A 21,566-nucleotide genomic window follows, 5' to 3' on the forward strand; every position below is an offset into this window, starting at 1 on the left:
CTGGCCCCATCCTGGCCTCTGCCCACCCCCATCTGAAGCCTGGTTCTCTGCTGTTGGAAGCAAAGGTCTCATATCCCACCTCCTACATATTCATGGTCACTGCCAGGGAGGAGGCTGATTCTGTCCCCAGCCAATCAAAGCAGTTAGCCCTTGGCATCCCCAGCCCCACGTGGCTGGCTGAAGACTTACCTGGTTGCCCTCTGACTCGCTGTTCTCCAGCCCTGAGTCTCTGTCCTCCACGGAGGGCGTGGGCCTGAGACGTGCTTTGGTGGGGTGCCCGTTGCGAGAGCTGGGGCTGCAGCCCTGCTCGGGGCGGCTGCAGCGGCGCTGGGATGTCACAGTGCCAGCCAGCGGGGCCATCCTGTCACCAGAGCCAAGCTGGGGCACACAGGGAGAGTCCACCTCCAGTGGGGACTCTGCTGGGGAGACAGAGTCCTGCAGGGGTTTCTGAGTGAAGGTGACGGCCGCCCCACTGGGGCTGAAAGTCAGGGTGGCGTTGCTTTGGGGAGAGGAGCTGCTGAGCTCCGACTCGTTGGAAGAGTGGCTGCCCACAGAGACGTCCGACTGGCTGCGGCGGGGGTTGTAGGGCTTCAGAAAGGAGCTGTACACAAAGCCTTTGGTCACTGCAGAGAGGGACAGGAAGGGAGCTCAGACTGGGGCACAGGGAGACCAGAGGAAGAGACTCACAGCAAGGGCAGGGAACAGCCACCTACCCCCATTGTCTATGAGCCAGCGATTCTGGCTGCCCATGGGGTCCTTCTTCTTGATGACACCCACAATGTCTCCTTCCAACAGGGAGACATCCAGGTCCTGGGCAGCATTGAAATTGCGCTCTGCCTGGAAGAGACTCTCCGGGGGATAGCGGGCCAGGAGGGCAGCGCGGATGTCATCCGACTGCAGGAAGTGGGTCGGCTGCAGAGGAACAAGGCAGGTGTGAGTGGCTGTGCTGGGCTCTGCAGGCCCTGGCACCGGGCAGAGGGAACTCACCAGGCCACCGAGGGGCTGCCGCCGGGCAGACTGCCGCTCCATGCTTTTCCTTTCAAAAGTCTTCTTGGGAGCTGCCTGGGACTCTGGGAAGAAGGTGAAGGTCTGGAGCTGCTGGAGGACTCGACTGTGCTCATCCTGGAAGATGGCAATGAGGTTCCCTTCCCTGCCAGACACTTTCAGCAACTAGAACCAGAGCAAAGTCAGGATCTTGGTTAGGTGACAGGTGCAGGAAGAAGTGACCAAGCATAGATCATGGCAGGGCTCTGAGTTCTGCCTGTGACTTGCATCAAGCCCAGGTCTGCAGTCCTGTCTGGATTCAGCTCTAAGTGGTCCTCAAACTTGTGACCTGAGATTCTCTCAGGTGAATGCTGTCCTGCCACTGCTCCAAGAGCCTTCTACACACAACTGCAACATAACCCTGCAATCCTGGCTCCAACACCATCCCACAGGAGCTCTCCACAAGTCACTAGTGCCCTGAAACTGCAGTAGCAGCTTCCCCCACGATGTGACACATCCCAGTGAGTGAACTCACCGACAGCAGGGGTGTGAGCTCCTCCAGGGCCAGGCGCACGAAGTCGCAGTGTGCCTCGGCGTAGCCGCGCACGCAGCTGGCAAAGAGCTCCTTGGCGAAGCGCAGGAACTGGGGCAGCTCGTCCAGCAGCTGTGCATTGAGGGCCTCGTAGTTGTTGCGGGCTGACTGCAGCTCCTCCAGCGTCCGCTTGTCCTTCAGCTTCTCCGCTCGCTCGGAGCAGTTGTGGAAGTCGAGCAGTTTGTCGAAGCGCTTCTGCACCAGCTTGTGGGGCCCCGCAAACATGCTCAGCAGCTGGCTCAGGGGCGAGCTCACCAGCCGCTCTGTCCGCTCTTTCTGGTGGGCACAGGTGCAGGGAGACGGTGAGACAGGGTGCTCTCTCCCACTGTGAATGCCAGCAGCTCACTCTCCAGCACACAGCCCCCCCAGGACAATACAGTGACTGTCTCCTGGTGGCAGCCACTGGAGCTCCAGAGGTCCCTTCCAACAGCAATTATCCTACAATCTTACATAATTGTGCCAGCATGGGTAACTCTATGCAAAGTACCTGAACCACTCACATAAAGAGCTGTAGCATTTCAGGTAGGGCTGAAAAAATGCAGGCACAGTCATAAACTGCTAGGCATCACAGCTCTCAGGAGGGCACAGTTAAACAGGAATGCTCACAGCTCTCCCAGGTTACCATCCCTGCAGCCTCCCAGAGCCTGCCCATCAGCAGCAGACCCCCAGGGAGGGCCTCAAAGGGGCACAAGCCTCACTCACAAAGCTGGAGAAGAGCTGGTCACTGATGAGACGATTCACTTTCTGGAACTGGTCCAAGTCCCCACTTCCCTTCTCTGTGCACAGGTCCCACATGCTCCCTGCTGCCAGTGCCTTCATACAAGCTGACTCCTGCACCAGAGAGACACAGCTGAGCCATGCTTGCTGCCCAGAAGGGGCTCCCAGGGCAGCCCAGACCACCCAGCCCCAGCAGAGCTGAGGCAGGAGCCGTGGCCAGAGGCACTGCAGGCACACACCATGCAGACAGGAGGGGCAGTGCATGGTGAGCCCCACAGGCCTGGCATCACACCCAGAGTGGCTCACCCGGACATGCTGCAGGTACAGGGAAAGGTCCCGGATGAAGGACTTGATCAGACGCTCCTGCATCCGGAAGTTCTTCTCTGTCTCTTCAAAGGCTTCATCCTTTAGCTGTGAGAGAAAGTGTTTCAAGGGAGGCAATGCAGGACTCAGTCCCTCTCAGACTACAAGATGTGGGGCTCTCCTGCCCCCAAGCTGGGCAGCAGAGATGGGTGGATCAGACCCTAAGCTCACTCTGCCTCGCTGGCCTGGATCAGAGCTGGACAGGGAAAGGAAGGGGTGTGGAGGGACAGCAGATACTGCTGGAGAAGCACTGCAGGGGTTAAGTGCAGCTGATGCACAGTACCTGGGGTGCAAAGCCTGTGAGATGCTTGAGGTGGCTGCTCACACGGTTGGATTTCTTGATGATAGAGTGGAAGTTGAGCTTGGAGATCTTCTCCATGAGGCTATCCTCATCCCCTTTTCTATACTTTAGCACTAAAGAGATTGATACAGAAATCAAAACACTTGTAAGCACAAACACCCATGTCTTACACTGCCTCATCAACAATCACCTTGTTAGTTCTCCTCTTCCCCAAGCCTCTGCAGTCCTAAGAACCCCACATTTCATTACAGAATGGCTTGGGTTGAAGTGACCTAAAAATCATCTAGTTCTAACCTCTTTACATCTACAAGACCAAGCTGCTCAAAGCCCCATCCAACCTGGTCTTGAACACTTCCTTGAGTGGGGCATCCATAACTTCTGCAGGCAGCCTGATCCAGTGCCTTACCATCCTCACTGTAAAGACTTTTCCCAGCCGTTATTATTTTTAAAGCTATTATCCAGCCCTATCACTGCATGCCCTTATAAAATATTTTATCATAACATCCCATCCACCACTGTGTGTCACATGTTTGGTTCTTGACATGCACTTCAGTTTGTAGACAAAGAATTCAAAGTCTTCCACGGGATTATGCATAGTGCCATCATTAGATGACATAGGAGATGATGCACAATAGTCCCCGGACATGCAGAAGGTGTCTATATTGCTTCTTTAGCAAATACAAGCAATCATTACATGCAGCCTCTGTCACCTCAGCTTCAGTGGGGCTATGAGGAAAGACTGAAGTGTAAGATTTGCACAAACTGGGGACTTTCAAGGGAAAACAGGGTGGCTAGCAGGTATCAAAGGGAGTAATTTTCTCCCTCTGTTCAGCCCCAGTGAGGCTACACTTGGGTAGTTTTGGTAGTACACTGTGTCTAGTTTTGGTGCCTGGAGGCCATGGGCGATGTGGGAGAACCACATCTCCTAATCCATGAGGACAGATGGGGGAGCCAGGTGGGCTGGACACGAGGAAGTAGAGGGGGATCTGCTCACAACCAGCAGCTACCTGAAGGGCAGTTACAAAGGTGATGGGGCCCAACTCCCCTAAGCAGCGAGAGTTCTCCATGACATGGTTGCCAGCTAAGGCTCAGTGGCCAGGACACACTGATCTCAGCACAGCCACTCCTGTCTCTCTGTGCCCAGCACTGCCCAGCTCCTCACCCAGGTCCTTGCGGCGCTTGTACTCGTTGATGTTGACGTTGATCTCTTTGACTGCAAGGACAGCAGCTGTGAGTGGTGCCTTATCAGGGTGGGCCTCAGGGGTAGCACTCAGCAGCTCCATCAGCAGCAGCGGGTACCGCATCACCCTCTGCACTGGCTTGATGAGGAAGGAGCCCAGGTTAATGTAGTTTGTGCAACCCCTGGAAAGTCAGGACAAAGGAGACGTACCAGGTGTCAGTCCGGCTCTGCCACACACATTCTGCCCCCTCAAACCAGTGCCAACCAGACCCAGACCTACAATGCCTCTAAATCCACTGTACTCCCTATATCAAGCCACCCTTATGTCCAAATTCATTGCACTCCTGAACTCCTGGTGCTCTCAGATCAACCCCAGGTCTGTTCCTTACTCACAGCAGGTCATACTTCCCAGCCAGGATCCTCTTCATTACCAGACCCACCATGAAATCCCATAGAGGCACAGCCTCATACTTGCCAGAGAGCCACTTGTTTCACATGCTGTTCCACCAACCAACTGCCCAGGTCTGTCTCCCAGTGAAGGACAGACTGACTGCAGGACCGCAGTCACTGCAGGGCTTTCCTGGCTCCTTGGGGCTGAGGGCTCCCAAATCCTGTTTCCTGCCCAAGACTTCCCCTCACCTCATCACTTGTGCTGCATATCTGTGCAGCCCACCCACTGCCTCTGCCGCAATGATGCCACAGACATCCCCCCCTCCTCCCAGTGGTGCCTCCACAAGGCACTGTTAGGGCAGCCCAGCATGCACCCAGCCTGTGGCAGAAGGTTAGTTACAAGGCATGGCCACACCAACACAGACAGACAAGCAGGGCTAAGAGGAAGTACTCACCATTCACTGTACAGGCTCCTGCCGGCCCACAGAGTGCCAAAAAGCAAAGAAAAGCAAGGATTAATGGGGTGGCAGGTGTGCAATCCCACAGCCAGTGCCTGTGCCCTGCCCAGTGAGGCTGCCAGGGCAGTGGGCAGCCCTCTCCTCCCAGAGCAGCCACTGGCACTGCTGGCTCCTGGGGCAGTTGGCTCCACAAGCTGTGCCTGGCACTCACTGAGCCAGGCAAAGCAGCTCCTTCCTCAGCAGCCATGGTAGCTCAGGGTTTGGGCAACAGGAGCCCTCAGTCCAGGACATGCCACCTTCTCTATACATTGGTGGCTTCTATGCAGATTTTAAGGGGGTCTACAAGTTTCCTAGCCCATGTGCATTGGTGCAGGGGGCCATTTGAACCCAGAGCCCAGTCAACTATGCAGTGCCACCATCAGACCTTCTGCAGTCACCACCTGAACTATCTAAACACTGCTGAAGAGGGGCAGGGATGTTGGAAACTGATCCCCCTATCCCAACCTGGTGGCTGCCACCTGAGGAGGCTCAAACCTGAGGCTATCCAGCAGCTCCAAAAGTAGTTTCTGCAATTTCTCATCCTTCTCATAGGTTTCCAGCAGTGCAATGGCCTCATCATGGTTCTGGCAATACACCCTGTAGACACTCTCCAGCTCTGCACGATGTTTCAGGAACACTGGTCCTGCAGACAGCAGCAAAGCAGAACTTCAGAGTCTCCTGGTCCCCAGCTGCCTCCAAAAACACTGGTGTGTCTCTTGATAAGACATCCGGTGTCCTCGTTCCACACACACAGCTCAAGAAAACAGCTCTGCTACAGCACGCAGGACCCCTCCCCATCACCCACCAACACAGAGAGCTCAACCAATCCAGGTCTCCCAGGGGAATAGTGGAGATAATGGTCACAGGAGCCACAGAGCAAAGGCACAGGCAGCCCAAGGCACGAACAGCCCAAGCTGGCAGCACTCTGGGGCAAAGGGCCATGGACAGCCACAGGCACTGTGTCTGAGCATAGTGACCCCTGGGGCAACACAGATCTCCTGGGCTTGTGTTGATGATGAGTGGTGATGGGTACCAGCAGGGAGAAAGCCCAGTCCCACTGATCCTCTCCCATCATTTAACTGTTATGCCCTGCCACTAGCAATGCCCACCCCAGCCTTCCGAGAACAGGTAACAGCAGAACTCATACCGATGGCATCTGAAGCCTCCAAGGCGGACAGCAGCTGCTTGGAGAAGTTTATTACCATGTGGATGTTTCCAAAAAGGCCCTCAAAGTCTATGTTCTGCATCTAGTGAATGGAAAAAGATGTCCTGGATGGGGAACATGTCCCAGTTAGACTCAACAGCCCCCACATTTTCCCCCTGCAACCTATCAGTCCTCAGCTTCACAGCAGGCACCTGGTGTGACCTCCTCTCATCACAGTGACTCCTGTGTCCTCCATTCCCTTGTCCTCAATGCACTGAAACTCTCACTCCTTACGTGTCCTTCTCTTTCCCAGAAATTCCACCCCTGCCTCTGCTCACCTGGTTTTCTCTTTTTCCTCCCACTAAATCTGTCCCCATGCCAAGACCCCATATCTTATTTCTCCTGTCAATGAATTTAACCTATAACCAAACAAAGGGAAACTTTCCCTGCACCAAAAAATTCAATGTGTGATACTTGCTGCCAGGTCTCTCGTTCCCAGCGAGGATGAGGGTTCAGCAGGATCTCAAAGCAGATGGGCTTATTGCAACCAGTGCAGGGAACCGTGGGAACCACCCTCCTCCCCTCGGAATAGCTTTAATTTCCTCTGTGGGTTCCCGTGCTGTGGAGTCCCCTCTGAGAACTAAATGGACTCAGTATCTCACCCCAATCCACCAGTGCTGCACCACAGTGTCCCCTCCCTTCCCAGCTCTACCTGTGCCTGCTGCAGGGGCACCATGATCCTCTCCACACACATCTCCAGGTCTCTGATATAGTCCCGCTCTGTCTGGAGCAGTTCCTCAATAACCTTGGCCCTCTTCTCCAGCATCCTTTGCTCTGCGCTCTCGGTGGTGGCCGAGGACGGCTCCAGGGATGGTGTCTGGGAGGACAGGAGAGTCATCTCTGCAAGAGAGATAATCGAGATCAGCATGCTCCAGCAAGGATACCAGGGCAGGAGACAAATAGCACCTGAACTGCTACACATGTGACCCATGAGACCGAGGAACAGCACTACTGAGAGTCCAAGGGCCTTTCCAGAGGGGCCATCCCCAGGCTGCAGGGAGACTCGGCTGCTCCCACAGCCCACCCTGGCAGCACCAGGGGCGCCGCACAGCCCCGGCACCGGCACGGCGGGCACAAACCTGCCCCACACGGTCTGCCCTGGTGCCGGCCGGGGCTCGGCTCCGCTCCCACCCCGCGGCTCCGGGAGCTGCAGGCACGGAGGGAAGCCCCCGCTAGGCAATGGCGGCCGCCCCTCCCTCAGGCTGGGAACAGGGTCTCCATTCTCCGGGCCCGGGGCATTTCCATCTCAATGGCCGCGGAGGGCCCCGGGCACGGCAGCGCTGCTGCCGCCGGCAAAGCCTGGAGCTGGAGCCCGGCCAGCGCGGCCGGGCAGGGCCGCCCCGCCCGCAGGGCCCGGGGCTGCGGGGCCGCCCTCCGCGGCCCCGTCCGGACCCCCGGGCCGCCTCTCCTCCTGGTTTTCTGTGCCACCTGCGGCCCCGGGCCGGCCCAGCCCCCTCCGCCTCCATTGAGACTTTTCATCCCCCGCGGATTCCTGGGCCCCGCCGCTCTCTGCCCCACCTGCCTGCGCTTAAAGGCTGCGCCCCCGGACCGAAACCACGGACACAGTGCTGCCCCCGACCCCTCCCTGGCCACCCCTCGAGGCCAGGAACACTCGGGGCTCCCCCATTTCAGGGCAGCACGGAGCCCCTTGCAGCACCAGCCTGCCTCGGGTACCCCACTTCATGTCAATGGCTGATTCCACAAATGCACCGTCTGCTACGGAGCCCCAGCTGCCCTCCATCAGCAGAATTTTTTTTAGAGCTACAGACATGCCCCAGTCTAAACGTTTCCAGGAATGTTTTTGCAGGACAGGCACTTCCAGAGGTCCCTGACCTCTCCAGTGACAGCATCAGACAACAGAGGCTCAGCCCTGCTTAATCCCAGGGACACGCAGCAGGGCTTGGGATTTATCCCGGTACCACAGTACCAACTGTGCACAGCCCTTATGCCGGTACCACAGTACCGACTGTGCACAGCCCTTATCCCGGTACCACAGTACCGACTGTGCACAGCCCTTAATCCCGGTACCACAGTACCGACTGTGCACAGCCCTTATGCCGGTACCACAGTACTGACTGTGCACAGCCCCTAACAGACCCCCTTGCTCCCAGTGCTTCTGCCAAGGTGCTGGGCAGGCTGCAAGCAGCCCCAGCCGTGCTCTGTGGGGTGATGGCAGCTCCCAGCACAGCAGCATGAAACACGGGATGGGAAAATTGCTGCCTCAGCCTAAGTCCACTGCTCCTCCAGGCCAGGGTCTTCACACTGAAACAATCCAAGAAAGAAAAGACACCCAAGCTGAGACACTGACTCAGCCCATGATTATCTGAAACCATGCCAGCCCTTTTGGCCCTTCCCATTGCAGAGCAGCCTCGGCAGAAACCAGGAGCATCAGCATCAAACAGTAAGTTCTTAGAGCTATCCGGGCTGAGGATGAACCATTGTGCCTCTCTGCAGAAAGAACAACTTCAAAATCATTCCCAGTGCCAGCCTGGCAAATGGGAAACCCAGCTGAAACACAGATGCCCTCAATGTGGGAGGGAAGATATTTGTCTCTCTAAGCTGGCATCTCTGCTGCCCTGCCTTGAAATCTAGCCTCGGGAGAGGCAAAACAACCAGCTCTATGGAGGAGGATTCAGTGACACAACCAGCACTTCATTTAGTAGGCAATCACTGGGAAGAAAAGGCCTCACTGATTCCTACTGGCAAGTATCCTTAAGCCTAACCCCATCAGAGCCTGTCTTGGCTTTCCAGCAGCCCCCAGTGATGAACTTTAACAACACAAATGCAGCAGGAATACACAAGGAGGGCCTCAGAGCAGATGCCGGGTTTAACTTATTTTGCTCTTTGCATTTCTACAGCATTTGATAAGTTAGGAGCAGACTGGGCCCTGCTGTGCAAGGTCCTCCACAAACACCCACAGGGATATCCCCAGACACAGCACTGGGAGCCTGGACAGGATACGAGCAGAAAAACGTACAGGAGGGACAACTAAGCACTAAGATAATACAGTCAGCAGGTCTTTGTGGCTCAGGGAGTTAATGAAGTAACAACACATGAGTTATCTTAAAGAAGGCATGACACTTGTTTTGCAGGAGAGCAAGTTCAAGTGGGAAGGCAGCCTGGAAGAAAGAGGAAGGTGTTAATTTGCAATGCAAACAGGTGTGTGAAACCCAGAGGGGGTGGGCAGTGAGATGATACTATTGCATGGGGTGGGCTGGGAAGAACCTTGAAAATTAAGACAAGCCAAAATCACAGCCAGAAATGACCCATACAGCAGCATTTGGGAAGACAAATGGAAAAGATTACATTTCTTTGGTCGAAGAACAGGATTTTATATTTAGCCCCAGGAAAAATGCCACCACGTTAAGTTTTGTACAGGACACCTCTGGAGTTTACTGCACCACCAAACAACCCTGCTGTGCTCCCAGCCTTAGCCAGAGCTAACTGCAGTCACACCATGTGTTTGGCTCCAGCTCCCCTCAACAGAGCTGGGGATGCCCAGCACTGCTGGCAAATGCAGCAGCTCCCCACGCTCCACCAAGCAAACCCCAGGCAAGTAAATCTAGGTCAGGCCCTTACAGAAAGTACCCTGTGGCAAGGATTCAACCCACACTTGTGAGACTGCCAGCTCCGTGACACCCTCCTTTGGCAAGTCTCAAGTCCCTGCCTATGGAAGGGAAATTAAAACCTTCATTGCACAGATTTTAAGCCCACAGTAGTTATCAGCTCAGCCTGGATGACCTGGCACAATGCTGGGCATCACTTGTGCATTGTATCAGTATTTGGACGATTTTGAAAACTCATACAAATTAATTCTCCTCTGGCCTTCTTGCTCTTTCAGAACATCCCAAGACTCCTCCAAAAATAAGGCTACATTGCAGTTAAGGCTCTTCGAACTCTTGTTGTTTATCCCTAGTCCAGCATCCTCCTTCAGCAATTAACTCAAAAGTTTTTGAGTTTCCAAACACTTACAGCTCAAAATATTCAAATACAGAATTTATTTGCCTCTTATATCTGTATCTTGTAATATTTGGCTCTTATATCTGACCAATATGTATTGCTTAGTGTTTGTTTCTGATGCATTTAAATACTCTTACTTTTTGCATTTCATACTATCTCTGTTAATTGTCATTAATTTATTTTTTCTTGTTTGTCACACATCCTTGTATGTCTAACAGCAGCTTTCCCTAAATGAAGCTTATTAAGCAGTTAGCTAAACCCACCAATTTCACAGCGGTAGATTTTGGTCATCTAGTAAGTATTTTTTAAACACATCTCCATTTTACTCCACAGATTTTCTATTTAGATGTTACCTTTCAATTTGATTCATCATGCACATCAGCTTTGGAGATGCTAAGACATACACCACAGCTTGAATGGGCTTTGTTGGCCTGCAGGAATATGACTTGTATTTTTAATGAAGCCAACAAATTCCAATCCAGTGACAAATTCATATTTACCCATGACACAGTTGCCAAATAGGCATTCAGAAATACATTTCCAAAAACAAAGTTCTCAATCACAATTCTCACAGATTCTGTTCTCCGGTTTCTCCTCGGTTGATGGTCTGAGACAGCCTCCCAGGAGCACCTGCTTTTGAGCTTTGCTACACCCCTGCTGGACCCATGAGAGACCCAGCAGCAGCTCCTAACCCAGCCCTGGCAATGGGGTGTGAAGATGGAGCACACTCCTACCTCTGCCCTTCCTGGGGAGGCTGTGGTTTGCTATTGCAATCACACTGCTCATCCTGCTCACCTGAGAAATGTCACTGCCATCAACTTTCTTCCAATTAACAAAAACCTTGAATTGCCATTAGCCAGCCTCCTAGTGGGAGCACACATGCAATGAGAGGTTTTCCCTGAGCAGAGCTGACCCACACAGAGCAGATCCAAGGGGATGCAGGTCCCCCACGCTGCAGGGCTCACCCCAATGCCTGCCTTGCCCCCCAGCTGCTGCTCCTCAGGGCTCACCTGGCAGCATCCCGCAGGTGATGCTCCCTGGAGAGGGACCAGGACAATCCCAGGGATCTCCGGTGGAGCTGCTCCCAGCCGCCAGGCAAGCCCGGCCCGGCCCACAGCTCAGCACAGTCAAGCAGTGACTCAGGACAAAACAAACCAGCTGCAAATATTTGAAGAATGTGGAGGCCAGGAGGGGAGGAGCCACTGCCGACCATGAGAGGGGGGGGAGATGAAACTAGGGCAGGGAATAATTAATCTGAGCAAAAGGCTAAACTGGCTGCCAGGAGCAGGATCTGGCTGGGGTGAAAACTCTTACTCCAGACTTTGGTGATACACCAGGGAGCTGAACAGGGACAGAACAGGGATGCTTCTCCAGAGCCATTGGAGTGGCTTGGTATCCTAAACATGCCTAATGCAGAGCTTTGTTGGGATGTCTCTATGCCAGATAAGACCACAACCATGGCCCCAAACCGCCTCTGGTTGCCCAGACAGCCCCATGGCATTCAGTGTGAGCAGAGAATGATTCCAACCATTGACAAAGAAAAAAGTGAAGTAATATAATGGTGTAAAATAGCTAAGCTGTTAAAACTGAGGCAGGGCATCAACAAAAGTGTGAGCAAAACCTCTGACAGACAAAAGAATGAAAGCTGAATGAAATCCTTCTTAAAAAGGATGTTTTAAATATACAATTCAAAAAACATGAAGAGAACAGTACTGATGAAAAGTCTGTCCTACATCTGTGCTTCAATAAAGACAGCAAATATAAATATATAAATGGACATAGTAAGCCAGATAAGAGATAACAGACACGTCACAGAAAAATGAGAAAAGAAAGACATCAAGAAAAATCCATGGATGGTAGAATTCAGTTTTCATCTTTTAAATCAGGAAATAAAATGCTACTTTATAATGGACCTTTATTTCCATCCAGGACAAAGGAAATCCTACAAGGACACAATCCCACAATTAGGCAGAGTGAGTACAGTTTTTGGCAAACCTGGCAAAAAGGTAGAATTATACAATAATTTTCTGCTCATTTCTTTCTAAAAGGCAAAAAGAGAAAAAAAACCCCAACCAAACAAACAAAAAAACCAACAAAACAAAACCCAAAAAAACCAACCCACCTTTAAAATCCACTGCCAGTGGAGTGGAGACTATCCAGAAAAGAAGGCATTTCTAAACAGGTTCTCCAGAGACTGGATTTACTTAATCCCACATAACAGAGTAAATGGAAAATCACTGCTGTCATGTGGAGAAGTGAGGATCAATTCAACAGGATCACAAATAAAGATGAGGCATATGAGTCACTGAGTGATGCAGGGTACCCTGAATAAGATGGAATTATTCAAACCAAGCAGGTTTAATGCAGACAGATGCATTACTGTATTAATGGAACAAGAAACACAGCCACATGCAGGACTGTATTCTGGGCAGTAATTTTTTGGCTTGATCAGACAAAATTCAACAGGAGTTCCCTGAATGTTGCAGAGGACCACTGGGGTTTTGGACAAGGGCACAGGAGCATAGCAAGGTAAACTAGTGCTGACACCCACCCAGAATGCCTCACCCAGCTCTGAAGTCCTCTGTTTCAAAAGAGTCTGAACTGAAAAATGAGTGAGCATCAGGAAGAATAAACACTGAAAGGTCTTCCTCTGAGTCTTTGACATGGGTATTTTAAGACTCCATTCACTACAAAGGACTGAAGACTGAAAAATGACTTAATTACAGTACCTGCCTGAGAAGAATATCCATCAACTAAAAAGCTCTAATTTAGGAGAAAAAGGTTGGGGTTCAGAGCTGAAATGTAACATATTAGCATGCAAAACCTTTAAGAATGATGGTGACTAAGCAGCAAAACTATGGCAGGTGGGCTCTCCTGTTGATGTGTCGGGCAGTCAGACATCTGAGTCTTATCCCAGAAGAGGTGCTCTAACCCTGCAGCTGTCACCCAGTTACACTGTACAGAAATCTGTAAGAAGTGTGATAACCCCGTGAACAGAAGAGATCATCTCCACTGGCTTGGAAGTATTCAAGGCAGGCCAGATGGGGCCCTGGGCAACCTGATCTAGAGTGCGGCATGCCTGCCCATGGCAGGGGCATTGGAACTAGATGCCCCTCTAGTTCTCTTCCAACCCAAACCATTATATGATTCCATGATCTGTACTGGGGCTTTAAAGTCACAAATTCTGTTACTCCATGGATGGAGGAGGAACCTGTTAGAGAAGTAAACAGCATTAGAAAAGGTGCCTGGAGCACACACTGAGGGAGAACCAGAGCTGACTTTTGCCTGCCACCTGCACAGGAGTTGTCTGCTGCCAAGCACAATGGGAGCTCTTTTGGGGAAGTGCTGGTGGGATCTCACACTGAGGCAGCTGCAGCAGCAAAGCAGTACATGCCAAGGAGAGATGGTCCAGCACTGTGCCCCAATAGGGCAAGGGGAGGAAAGTAACAGACAACTGCAGCCAGAAAAAGGCCACAGGATGGACAGACAGTGTTTGAAATACCTGGAGCTTTCATCTCTCCTGTTCTGCTGTGAGACACTGGTGCAGATGTTGAGAGCATCCTGCCCTGCACCTCTCACCGCTACTCCCATGCCCCAAGTGGAGAAGCCTGCCACAGCGGAGAAGAATCCTATAATCCTGAAGAGCCTAGGCTTTCACTTGGCATCACAGTCTGTCCCTTCAACTCTAGCAAAAGCTGGAGAAGCAGCACTGCTCCAGCCTCCTAAGGCTTTGTGGACCACTTCCCATCCCACTGTTCCTGGCCTCCTCCTGGCTCCCCGGCTGCCCTTTGGACGTCTTGGCACCGCAAAGCCTCTCCCTTTCCTCACCCTGGGGACACAGCTGAACAAAGTCCCACCCTTACAGGGTGGCCTGAGAGTACAGAAATTCAGCCATTGGAGCCTGCTTAATCATCAAATACCTCCAGAGCACAGACTTCTTGCTAAGGCAGAGTAGACACTGCCTCCAGCTTTGCCATCACTTTGGCTGTTGCAGTTTTCCTCTCCGTTTCAATCCCACTTCACGGAGAATTCACACACACAGCTACATGAGACAGATGCTGGCAGAAAGGGCACAGGAACAAACAAGTTTTCAGACACATGGAGGCCTGACCATCATAAAGGGCTCCTTCTGTCCCTTTGCCCAGACCCCAGCACCCTGCTGCCATTTACCCTGAACCCCCACAAATATTCTTGCACCAACAAGCCAAGCTGCACAAATCTGTCTGCAGCTGACTCTGACACAGCCACAGCATCAAGGGAATGATTTCAACCATGCCAAGAGAGCCCAAGCCTTCCACTTTGGTAATTCTGCACCTCCAGGGTGCTATTTGATTTGACTGGAGACCTGGAGATGGCTTGGGGACCCAGGACACAGGGCATGCAACTGTTGTAGCATAGGCAAGGGACCACTGCAGTACTGAGGGGTGACAGTGCAAGAGATTGCCATTGGTGACAGCCCCCCAACATGCAGGTGCCTGGGTGTCCTGCCCAGGTGAATTAGCCAACTCTGAGTACTTGTTCTCTGCATATGTCTGAGTGCTTCAACAGCTTCCTCTATTTCTTGCTTTGTGCTGCCTGTGAACAGCTGCCATACTCATGCTCAGCGTCAGGAATTGGTTCCTACAGAATCTATTAATGGTGGGTTATAAAGAGGCAGTGGGAATAACCCCAGCATCTCACCCTCTCCCTCATGAGGAACCTTCTCTGAGCCCTGACAGAGCAGACAAACCAGGGCCACAAGTTTTAGGGTGTACCAAAACCATGCAGGAGCAACAGAAAGGACAGCCTTGAGTCTGTGTCACCTGTGCTTCCCTCCCACCTGGGCCTTCACAAAACCCCCTTGCAGAGGCTGCAGGGAGGGGTGACAACCTTGATGCTGTTTCACTAAGTGCCAGGGAGGAGCCTTCCTGAGAGAGGCTGGCTGTGCTGGCCACCCACGTGTACCAGGCTCCCCGTGCTGCCCCGGTGCCAGGGCAGGGTGAAGGCACACCCAAGGGAATTGCCCCCCATTTCCCTGTGTACCTGGGTTTTTCTTCCTGGTCTGCACAAACTCTGAGTGCCGCAGGGCACTGGGAGCCGTCCGTCTGTAGAAGCTGTTTCTCTGCAGCACAGAGCCCACCCTGTTTTCTTCCTCGGCCTCCTGCTCCCAGAGCTGGCTCCAGTCGGGCCGGCCCGTGCGTACCCTCGAGTGCTCTGCTGCCCTGCTGCTGCTCTTGGCTGGCCTCCCAGGCCCTGGGGCTTCTCCTTCCAGCTCCCCACAGCTGTCGGAGTCAATGACGCATGTCTCGAACTGTGTGTAGCAGGTACCTGACCCCAGGTTCACACTGCCATCTCCTGAGGACCTGACTGCAAATGCAGGAACTTCAGAACCTCTGTCTGGACTGCTGTGCTCCATGACATGGCCTTTGGGCTTCCTGTGCTGTTCACAGTCTTCTTCATCTACTTGGTCTCTGACATGTGGCCTTTCCTGCTCTCTATATGCTCTAGGGCCTCCATCATCTCTATGCCACTTTTCTCCTTCCCTACATACTTGATTGACTCCATCCTCTCTATACTGCCTTCTCCTCTCCCTATACTCCCCAGAATTCCTCTCTTGCTTGTGCCTATAATGTCTTCCATGCTCACTGCAGTCCCTAGGATCTCTGTAGTCCTGATACCACCTTCCCCCCTCCCTACAGTCTCCAAGGCCTCTATCCTCTCCATACTGCCTTGCTTTCTCCCTATACTGCCTAGGTACTCTGTCCTCTCTGTTCCGCCCTCCTCTTATCTCAGAACTGCAGTTTCTGTACTGAACACCCTCCCTCTCACACACCCTGTAGTTTCTGTCCTCTATATCCTGTCTTTTGCCTTCCCAAACATTGTCTGCTCTCCTGCAGTCCATGTACTGCATCTGTTCCTTCCAAAAACCTCCGCAGTCTCCATTCCTGCTCTGTTGGTCCACGGAGTTGTCCTCCTGTCTCCTGGAACTGTCCCAGCCACTGTCTGCTCCTCGGCTGCCCGGGTACGGCCTCCTTGTCGCCCTGGGTGTGTTGCTGCAGCCGGCCAGGTCCCGTCTCCGTACAGCACCACAATCCTCATATTCCCAGCTGAGGAGCCGCGGTTCCTGTCTCGGATCCTCCATGCAGCCTCTCCTCTAAGGACAGGTGCGCATAGTCCTGTGGGGTGTGGCACAGGGGCCGGCTCCCCTCACCCTCTGCTCCCTGAGCCCAGCCCCAGGCTGACGGCGCTTCTCCACTCTGCTCCAGCGCTCCTGTCCCAAGCAAAACGCAGGTGCTGCTTCCTGAAACCAGCCAGCAAAGGCAGGGGCCCAATCGCCGGCAGCCCCGGCCTCCTCCACCTGCTGCCCAAAGTAATCAGTAACCAGCCCTGAGCAGGACGGGAGCCAGGCTGGGCAGGCCTGCACCGCCCAAACCGGCTCCGCGGCTTTGCCAAAACCTCTCCGCGGGCAGCTCTGAGGCAGGGAGGAGGAGGGCACTGGAGCATGCAGAGGCCCTGCCCCGAGACCAATGTCCTCAGGGAAGGGAAACAGAGCATGTGTGAGACCGCAGGAAGCCACAGAGCAGAGGTGGGACACCAGATCTCCTACTAGATCTTCTTCTTTCCACCCCTGATGGCATGGAGGAAACAACGTGGTCTACAAGAAGCTGGGCTCTGCTCCACACTTTGCTGGGGCAAACTGAGGCCTTCAGGCTGCCCCTGGCTCAACCCTGATGCTGAGCCCATCCTCTTCCCAGCCCTCAGCACAGTCACACGAAGCTCAGGAGAGGAGCTGCTCCCTGCATGACAGACCAGTGCCTCCACAGTGCCATGCAGTCACAGCTGCATGGTTCCCTGCTCCAGGGGGAACAGCTGGTCCACCCGCTGACAGGAACAGGCTTGAAGGGATTACCTGGGTTATGGAGTCTGGTGCCAACACACCAAATCAGTTTACAGAAGGCTAGAGAAATACACACTCCAGTAATGCTTCTCCCCGCAGGGCACAACATATCCCCAATTTTCCATGCCAAACACAGAGCTCCTATAAGAAACCAAGACACACCACAGCATGCCCTTGACAGAGAGCACGAGAGTCTGCAGATGTCATCCATGTCTCAGGTTCTTGCAACACTTGCTAGGAACGCAGAGCCCATGCCCTCAGCTGGTAGAAGACAAAAATAAAACCAATGGACTCTTCTACTCCAACTGCAGAAGAGCAAGTGCTAATCCTGCCCCAGCCTGGTGATCAGTAAAACCCCAGTGTGCTCATAAAGACACACCAAAAAAAAACCTGATGATTTTAAACACTTACTGTAGAAAACTGCATATTTTCTAATCTTCCTTTGGCTTCCAAAAAATACACTGAAGGGCTGGATTCCCCACTATCAACTATTTCTCCTGTAAGACTATGCCTGCCCTGCTTTGGTTGCTGGTCAAATCTTAGTGAGAGCTTTTCTGCCTCCAGTGTCTCCACGTTCCTAACAGTGGTAAGGCAGAGGTCATGCCTCAGGCATGCCACAAACACGTTTTGCTGAGTTGATGCAACACCAAATTACTGTTCTGCCTGCTACACTAGAGCTGGGCTCTCTGGCCACACTCAGATGTGTCAGCAGGGACATGGCAGAGCTTGGGTAGAACACATCTTCATTACATGGCTAGAGAGGTCTCTTGAACAGGAGAAAAATCCCCTAGGACTACTGAAAGGATACTAGCTTGAGGATGCCTCAGGATAGTGCATTAGTTCTTGCCTAAAACTTCTAGTTCCAGGAACTAACAGGTTCCACAGGATCAGTCCTCTACCAGGAAGCACTGGGACAGTGGGCGACACTTCCCAGCAAGATCCATCCCATCAGAAAATTTCCCCTGATATTCAGCCTAGACTTTCCTCTTCCTACCTTCAAGTTATTTTATCTAGCTTCAAATCCTCTAGGCCTCCTTCCGAGCATCCCTTTTGCACACCACTGACATGAAAGCTGTTTGTCACCCTGTTTTCCTGGTGCAGCCATACCAGCCTTCATTGCCACGTGCTCTGCCTCTGACACGATCATGAAGCAAGTCCCTGGGCTCCTCAGTGCTGATTAAGCAGTGGGAGGATGGAGGCAATGAAGTCACAGTGAGCAACTCCCAGGCAGGAGCTGGCATTTCACTCCATCTCCCGCATGCAGTGCCCACATTTCCTGCACATCGTGGGTTTCAGTGACAGAACTGCAGTGTCAGAGCTCCTGGGAGAAGCCTGGGAAGGAACTGTGGGAGAAGATGTATGTGATTCCATCTTTCTGTTTGTCTACTGTAATATCAAGTGTAGCATAATTAACAGCATTGATCTTTACGTGGCATCTTCAGGTTTCAGAGACCAAATGTGCTGATATAACCATGGGAAATTCCTCTTTTCTGAGTAATTTTTTTCTGGGGTGCAAGAACAAAAGTCCCATTTTCAGCTACAGATATGCCACAATTGTAAGCTCTTTGCTGCTCTTACCAAGAGAATAGTCCTATTTTCTTGTCCTGGACTTAATGGATGGCAGGAGCATAGGGGCAGGTTTTACTTTTTGCCCAGTAATCTATCCCACTCCCAGGTCAGGTTCAGTCCCCTTCCGTGCACCCCTTCTCATACGAATAACAAAGCCCCACGGGTCTGTATCAGTACCAGAGCAGAAAGCACAGGAAACCCAGTGCCCTGACAAGTTAAGAGCAGTCACAGCACAGACATCAACTCAAATCTCAACTGCAGGACCCCCAGCCTTGAAGTTGCTGCTCACTCCCCTACAGATAGAGGGGATGAGGCAGGGAGGTTGGAACTGCAGCAGCAGTGGTTTTGCTTTTCATCATGGACATACTGGGAGTAGATGAGATGAAAGCTCTGGATGTATGGTGGGGCTGGAAGAGATGGGACAGTTGGAAGAAAAAGGGGGTGGGGAAGATCAGGGCAAAGGGATATCCAAAGAAAGACACAGTGATTCCCCAAGGCAAAATCGTGATGATATATACTGCAACAGTACTTACAAAATTATCAAAATCAAGAATTAAAGGGTATAAAAGACTGCCTTCAACAGTGTCTGTAAAACAGCAGAAGCACATGTGCTCCTGAAGCATTCCCCATCCCACACTGTTGCAGACTCACCTCTCAACTCCTGCAGCTCCATGCTGAGGCTCTCAATATTGGAGTCACAGAAATCAAGGTTCTCCATGGTCTCTGCTCTCACCAGCTCATCCCGCTGCTCCTCCAGCATCAGGCTTAGCTCGGCACGGGTCTTGCTGTACGCCTCCAGATCTCTCTCCACCTCTCCAATTCTAGTCAGCAGGATGGAGCTGGAGGAGGCTGATCCTGCCTGTGTCAAGTCCTCACATCCCTCCTCCAGCCGCTGCTCTGGGGTGCTGGGCCGAGGCTGTGCAGGGGCCACGTGTTTCCGCTGGTTGCTGGGTGGAGGCCGGGGCGCGGGCCGGGAGGGTCTGACCGAGAAGGACAGAGCCCTGCCTTTGGGCACCTGGCCACCCTGCACCTGCACGGCGGCTGTCACCAGGCTGCTGGGCCGAGGAGGGGGCGGCCTCAGGGCCCTTCTCCTCTCTGCCTGCCTGGAGTGGGACACAGATTCAGGAGACCCACGGACAATGTCCTTCTCAGAGCTGTAGTCCAAGATGGAGAAGTGACGGGAGACCTTGTCCTGCTCCGCACCAGTACCGGACAGGCTCTTCTCAAACTGGGCCAGCTGCTCCGTCAGTTTGGAGTCCAGGTCCGTGCAGCTGTCCCCCTGCACTGCAAGAGGGCAGCACTCCCCCCAGCTCCCAGCCCGCGTGTCCAGGCTCACCTGGGCACTTCCTAAGCTGGGACAGGGCTTGGACTTCTCCAGTTTACTGTCCATCCAATTGTCCAGGTCCTGGGTCCTGCTCTGGCTCTCCTGGGGCTCAGATGCTGCCCAGCTATTAGTGGATGAAATCGCTTGGCTCCTGCAAGGATTTTGGGGGAAGGGGGGTGCCTGCAAGGGCACAGTGGGGCTGTCTCCATCACACTTAGGGAGGGAGTGACTTTCTGAGTTTCCTGGGGTGGCTGAAGTAGTCCCTCCAGGTTCCAGCTCACCTGCTTGGCCAGGCCTGTTGCCCTGTGGGGGAAGCAGCTGGGCAGAGGGGTGAATGCCATTGACTGACTTGGTGTGGTTAGAGGGGACTGAGCCCACCGTGCCTTCGGGATGCGGTTCTTGGTGTCCTGTGCTGGGAAAGGCCTGGTGTTGTCTCAAGTCAGTGCCAAGAGGATCCTCTGACCTCTCTGCCTTGTGAGACAAAATGGTGGCAGGCTCAGGATCTGCAGCCAAGCCATCCTCCTTTTCCCTGCTATCTTTCTGGGGCAAAGGAGGAGTTTCAGAGCAAGTGATTTCTGGATCTTGATGGGTGTTCAATCCACAACTGCCTCCACCTTGCAGATCCCCACCACTCACCTTTTCCAAGCAAGCCTCAGAGGCTTCCAGCCTCACAAATCTGTGTGGAAAGATGCCACATCTTCCTCTCAGCTCCCCCTCCAGCCAGCCATCCTCCAGAATGCCTACAATCCGAATCCTGTCACCCACATCAAAATCCAGTTCCTTGGACTCCAGGGCTTGGAACTGATAGAGGGCAACACCATAAGTACTCCCTGGCTCCTTGTCATCTTTGTGGGGCATCTCTACTGTCCCATTGGTGTCACAAGTCCCTGTGGGCTCTGGATCCACTGAGGTTCCTGGTGCTCGCAGAGGAGTAAGCAGTTCCACAAAACCCTCTGGGAAGATGCCCCTGCAGCCTCTGAGCTCACCCTCAAACCAGCCAGGCTCTGGGACACCAATAATGTTGATCACATCCCCTTCCCTGAAGTCCAGTTCCTCCTCCAGCTGAGCAGACAGGTCCATCAGGGCCTGGGCTTGGCCCAAGGAGTAGGCAGGCACCTCCAGGAGAGGGCTCTGGGACAGCTGACGTCTCCGAACAGAAAGGCACAGCTCCCTCACACATGATGAGGGGAAAAAGCCCTTGGAACCCCAGCTGCTTCGGCCCTGGAGCCAGCTGGAGGCCAGGGGTCCCCCCAGGATCACCAAGTCTCCTGCAGAGAATGAGACACAACAGTTCAAAACTGCTCTCATTATTGCTTTCCACCTCTTATTCCTGCCTCCACATTTCCCTCCTGGCTGTGGGTGAGGACTGGCACTCTGTTATAGGACAGTGCATGCTGGGGATGCACACAAGCACAGGATGGGATTAAGGCATGAAGTATCAACAGCCTCTTGTATATCTAAGATACACAGCTTGGCTGCAAAGCCGTGCAGGTGCACTGAGGCTTTCATTCTCCCCCAAATGCAAGTCTAAGATTTGGAGATTAGAGGTCAGTTAAAAGGCAATTGTAAATTTACTGTGATCAGGTGATGCCAATTTTTGGAGTTTCA

The 21,566-nt window shown here is 53.0% G+C and overlaps 1 protein-coding gene across 9 annotated transcripts in view; it reads right to left on the reverse strand.

Annotated features, from left to right (window-relative positions):
• DNMBP (dynamin binding protein) overlaps nucleotides 1-21,566 on the reverse strand; it is a 34,751-nt gene that overhangs the window by 2,139 nt on the left and 11,046 nt on the right. For 6 of the 9 annotated variants that reach the window (XM_063163412.1, XM_063163414.1, XM_063163415.1 and 3 more), the window contains 13 exons: nucleotides 19,286-21,226; nucleotides 6,881-7,068; nucleotides 6,172-6,271; nucleotides 5,520-5,667; nucleotides 4,983-5,000; nucleotides 4,120-4,319; nucleotides 2,940-3,070; nucleotides 2,600-2,704; nucleotides 2,279-2,407; nucleotides 1,520-1,852; nucleotides 988-1,170; nucleotides 714-912; nucleotides 190-623 (listed from right to left, as the gene is read on the reverse strand). In XM_063163412.1, the coding sequence (XP_063019482.1) occupies nucleotides 190-623; nucleotides 714-912; nucleotides 988-1,170; nucleotides 1,520-1,852; nucleotides 2,279-2,407; nucleotides 2,600-2,704; nucleotides 2,940-3,070; nucleotides 4,120-4,319; nucleotides 4,983-5,000; nucleotides 5,520-5,667; nucleotides 6,172-6,271; nucleotides 6,881-7,068; nucleotides 19,286-21,226 (4,109 nt within the window). Of the gene's footprint in view, nucleotides 1-189; nucleotides 624-713; nucleotides 913-987; nucleotides 1,171-1,519; nucleotides 1,853-2,278; nucleotides 2,408-2,599; nucleotides 2,705-2,939; nucleotides 3,071-4,119; nucleotides 4,320-4,982; nucleotides 5,001-5,519; nucleotides 5,668-6,171; nucleotides 6,272-6,880; nucleotides 7,069-11,198; nucleotides 11,308-15,210; nucleotides 16,500-19,285; nucleotides 21,227-21,566 lie in introns of those variants that run through there. The other 3 variants (XM_063163418.1, XM_063163419.1, XM_063163417.1) reach the window with 3 other exon arrangements.

Source organism: Melospiza melodia, chromosome 9 (assembly GCF_035770615.1).
Source record: "Melospiza melodia melodia isolate bMelMel2 chromosome 9, bMelMel2.pri, whole genome shotgun sequence".
Lineage (NCBI taxonomy): Eukaryota > Metazoa > Chordata > Aves > Passeriformes > Passerellidae > Melospiza > Melospiza melodia.